Genomic DNA, 5000 nt, shown 5'->3' with positions numbered 1-5000 from the left:
GAAGACTTTTTCATACAATTCCATCAGCATCAGGTGACAACCATAATTTTCCACTCTTGCATTGTTGATTAGGTTGTATTTGTCAATGGTGCAGAATGCAAATGGAGGGAAATGCTGAGACATGCTATCACTGAAATTGCTAGGGTTCCTGTTCCATGGGTAGGTTGTGTACACTAGCCCGTAGAAGCCATTCTGAAACCAAAGATACATTTGATAATTACCAGTATGTAAAGACACACCATTCATAACATTGGATGGAGAAAAATAATCAGTAAACTTGACACATGTCTGACTGGATATGATTAGAAATATTGCATGAATATAATTAATTTGGAAGTTGGAAGGATAAAATGTAAATCAGCAAAACAATCAAAGGAATATATGGAATAAAATAATTTTCTTTTTTAATTTTTGCAAACCAACTCTATGACCTCTTACATGTAACATGAAATCAAAGAAGAAGAGTGTAGCCATATCAATAACCAGAGCATAGGCATGAGACAAAACCAGCCTGGCATACAAAGGGGTGTGAACAAAGCTGTGATTCTTGAAGTATAGCAAAGCAAGCCTGGTGCCTTCCTCTATGGATGCTTTATCATAACTGCAAAAAGGAAACAAAATTTCCACAGTTTATTAACAAAAAATTCTTATAAAATGACCAGATATATAGAAAAAAAATCACTTGCAATCAGCATACTACAGAATGAAAATTACCTATCAAAACTAACTTTTCATAACGAGCTGAAAGGTCTGCGAGTAGTTTCCGGAGCTGGTGGTCCTTGCCCTTGGCCAAGATGCGAGGGGTATAGTAGACAGCAGAAAGGATCAAGAAAGTGAAATGGATCCAACGGTAGAACAGCTGGTATCTGCGCTGGCAGTCACTGCTCCCATAACTTGTTGGTGTAGGAGGCTGTAACAGGTGTATTAGATTAATAAAAATGGATTAACCCTTCAATATAAAAAGATAATATAACTGTATTTACATATAAATTATATATTTATAAACAACGAGAAAGAGAGGGAGGGAGGGAGGGAGGGAGGGAGGGAGGGAGGGAGGGAAGGAGGGGAGGGGAGAGGAGGAGAAGGGAGGGGAGGGGAGGAGAGGGGCAAGGAAAGGAGAGAGAGAGAGGGGGGAGGGAAGGAGGGAGGGAAGGAGGGAAGGAGGGAGGGAGGGAGGGAGGGAGGGAGGGAGGGAGGGAGGGAGGGGAGGGAGGGAGGGAGGGAGGGGAGGAGGAGGAGAAGGGAGGGAGAGGGAGGAGAGGAGCAAGGAAGGAGAGGGAGGGAGGGAGGGAGGGAGGGAGGGAGGGAGGGAGGGAGGGAGGGAGGGAGGGAGGGAGGGAGGGAGGGAGGGAGGGAGAGAGGGAGAGAGGGAGGGAGGGAGGGAGGGTTTAATGGCCTACCCCCGCTGCATACCCTCGTTCCCCTCCCCCTGGTGCCCAGGACTCTGCTGGTTATCGCCTGTACCAACATTGACCTGCGTCCAGAAGAGAACGACACCAATGTGCCCAGAGCGAGCGATTCCGACCCTTACCGACGTTTTAATGGCCTTTCCCCTCGACTTCCCACGGTACCCAGGACCCTACTGGTCATTCATTGCCTCTGCCGAGTTTGACCTGCGCCCAGAAAGTAACGCAATAGTGAAGTGCCCACAGAGCAAGCGATTCCGACCCTTATTGTTAAATACTTTATAACTACAAGTGTACTTATATCTTGATTATACTCAAAATGTTTGTTAAAAATTCCTTTTTCTCAATCACTATGTTTGTAATCATTATTGTTATTGATATTGTAGTTATCCAATGTTCATGATTTAATTGTTTTGTCATATCCAGTGTCCCTGACCCAACATGTGACCCTTACACTGCCATAAAACAGAGAGTCTGTACTGACAATTCCCACCAAAATCTATGTTGCCATATTCTTATATTTAGCAGATATTTTGTGAACCCCTCAAAATCTTAGAGAGCCGAAGTCACTCTGCCCTCAGCATCAGCTCGGGCAACATCTCAAGCTCTTGAAGACAGCTTCGCCTCGCAGGCGTAGCAAGAGGCCTCACTCCTTCATGGGCATCTCTGCCACGCCTGTCCTCTGTACACCACCTAACATATTCCCGTGCAAATAAAAGCTTTGAAACTGCGACAACTTTAACTCAACTACAACTCCACTTCACTACTTCAAGATTACTAAACACCAGTCCCATACAAGTGAGAGAGAGAGGATAAGACCACCACTAGTACAGTACAGAGAGGGAGAGGGAGAGGGAGAGGGAGAGGGAGAGGGAGAGGGAGAGGGAGAGAGAGAGAGAGAGAGAGAGAGAGAGAGAGAGAGAGAGAGAGAGAGAGAGAGAGAGAGAGAGAGAGAGAGAGAGAGAGGGAGGGAGGGAGGGAGAGGGAGGAGAGAGAGAGGAGAGAGAGAGAGAGAGAGAGAGAGAGAGAGAGAGAGAGAGAGAGAGAGAGAGAGAGAGAGAGAGAGAGAGAGAGAGAGGAGAGAGAGGGAGAGGAGAGGAGGGAGAGAAGGGAGGGAGAGAGAGGGAGGGAGAGGGAGGGAGGGAGGGAGGGAGGGAGAGGGAGGGAGAGGGGAGGGAGAGGGAGGGAGGGGGAGGGAGAGGGGAGAGGGGGAGGGAGAGGGAGAGGGAGAGGGAGAGGGAGAGGGAGAGGGAGAGGGAGAGAGAGAGAGAGAGAGAGAGAGAGAGAGAGAGAGAGAGAGAGAGAGAGAGAGAGAGAGAGAGAGAGAGAGGGGGGGGGGGAGGGGGGGTGAATGCATATAGCATATTATACAAACTTCAGAATGAAAATTACAACTCACCTCACAAGTGTATGGGTAAGACAGACAAATGTTTTTCTTATTGGATGAAACCAAAGTTTCTCCATTAAATGCTTCAACGCAGTGTATTGTGTCTCTCAAGAACCAGTTACCTCTGCCAATACATAGATGGAAAATTATTAAACAATTTTTAACAAAACTTCAAAATATACTGAAATTATAGTTTTCAGAAAATTTCTTATTATTACCCATGAGTATCTTTCTGAACTATCTTTTCTATGCTTTTTACTTGAAATAAGCTACTATTACTTCATAAATAATTAAACATATAGATCACTATTACCCATTTCAATTACAAAAAAAAATATAGCTTATCTAGGGATTTGTATTTATGGTTACAATAAACCACCCTTAATCCAGGATGACATGACCATCACATCACAAAAAATTTGGCTTGAGGGGCAGGTGACATGCACATGCCACCACGGAAAAAATTGGCTGAGGGCCAAGGTGACGGGAACTTGCCATTGTGAGAGAATTTCATCTGAAAGCGGGATTGACAGGAATAACTCACCACAAGTGCACAAAGCTCTTGGAGGGTGATTAGTTCGCATTTAGGAGGAGGCTTTTGCATTATTTTCATTAATAATCAAGTATGGAATGTACCATCCGTAAGCCATGTCTGAACGAGCACCAGCTCCAGGGAGGGTGCTATTTCTATGCTCAAGATCCAATTCCTGCCCAGGTTGTATTTTAGAAAATTTTAAATAAAAATAAAAAAATAATGATAACAGTAATAATAATGACAAATAACAAATGTTACTTATCATTTTCATTATTGTAATGAGTTATGCAGAGAGAGAGATGATATGGAGTCTGTGCAAGGAAATCAGTAAATTGAATGACAAAAGAAAAATGGTAAAAAAATAAATAAATTAATAAGTAAATAAATTAATTAATAAATAAAAAAAAATGCTTATACAGAAATAAAGAAATTAACATTGCAAAAGGAAGGCATGGATTCCTTACACCAGACACAAGTGTTCATGTCCACCCGGCCTACAAACCACACACATAGAAGAGTGGCTGCTCAAGTAAGCCTAATGCCCTTATTTTGGGCTATATGCAGGCAGCCAGATCCAAGTGCTTAACCTGCTGAATAATAACAAGGTACTGTTTTACTGTATGACAAACAGGCTTTCACAAAAATGAATGTACAGAAGCAAGATGATGATGATGATGATGATGATGATGATGATGATGATGATGATGATGGATGATGATGATGGATGATGATGGATGATGATGATGGATGATGATGATGATGGATGATGATGGATGATGATGGATGATGATGACGGATGATGGATGATGATGATGACAGATGATGATGGATGATGGATGATGATAATGATGATGGATGATGATGATATCAATTAATTACAAACAGAGAAAAGATTCAACTCACTGCACAATATTGTAAGCGAGAAGGAACACACACACCCCCAGGCAGTAGTGCATTTTTAGAACAAAGGAGTTAACGGCATCTGGGGGACTCTTGCGGTTTCTCCTCGTCTGGCTTATGATGCCCTTGGCAAACTTCAGGATATTGGGTGGCTCACTCTTTCTGTAAGATTAGGTTGAGTGAATGAGCATTATCACATTTTTGATTTCAAGAAGCTATACCTTGTTGAGTTTCCTAGTCCCCTGCACTTTAAGAGAAATGTATGAAGGCAGAAATTACTATGTACATACTATTCCTATTCAGGTAACTGTTTTTAGCCAGCCTATGGTATATAGTGCTAAGTGGGGAACTTGGTCAACAGAGACAAGAGGGATATAAAAAAAAATATTCCAAAGAAAATTCTAAATCATATGTAACACTAAATGGGATATCTAATTTTCCAATTTATAGTCACAAAATATACATTTTTTGTTTTGTTTTTTTTAGTTTCAGACACTAATGAGCCAAATGGACAGAGCATCAACTTACTCATTTTTATTATTACTGTTGCTGCCACTTGCGTTGCTGTTACTGTTGCTGCCACCATTGTTACTGCTGTTGCCATTGCTGCCATTATTATGACTAAAAATGTTATTTTTATTGCCATTATTGGTATTGTTATGGTTGTTGCCACTGTTACTACTAATGTTCTTGTAATTGCTAAAAATATTACCAGTAATCTTGGAATTACTGCTGGAACTACCATCACCACTGCTATTACTGCTCTGTATGC

General features: G+C 42.1%; 1 protein-coding gene across 1 annotated transcript in view; it reads right to left on the bottom strand.

Moving 5' to 3' along the window:
- LOC125039648 (innexin inx2-like) overlaps positions 1-5000 on the bottom strand; it is a 6217-nt gene that overhangs the window by 1058 nt on the left and 159 nt on the right. The window contains exons 1-6 of the mRNA XM_047633815.1: positions 4757-5000; positions 4232-4390; positions 2806-2917; positions 729-910; positions 439-601; positions 1-192 (exon numbers count right to left, since the gene is read on the bottom strand). The exon at positions 1-192 is cut by the window's left edge and continues 1058 nt beyond it; the exon at positions 4757-5000 is cut by the window's right edge and continues 159 nt beyond it. Coding sequence (XP_047489771.1) covers positions 1-192; positions 439-601; positions 729-910; positions 2806-2917; positions 4232-4284 — 702 coding nt within the window. The 5' untranslated portion in view covers positions 4285-4390; positions 4757-5000. The remainder of the gene's footprint in view (positions 193-438; positions 602-728; positions 911-2805; positions 2918-4231; positions 4391-4756) is intronic.

The sequence above is a fragment of the Penaeus chinensis genome, chromosome 27 (assembly GCF_019202785.1).
Source record: "Penaeus chinensis breed Huanghai No. 1 chromosome 27, ASM1920278v2, whole genome shotgun sequence".
NCBI lineage: Eukaryota > Metazoa > Arthropoda > Malacostraca > Decapoda > Penaeidae > Penaeus > Penaeus chinensis.
This window is presented reverse-complemented; position numbering and strand designations above follow the sequence as displayed.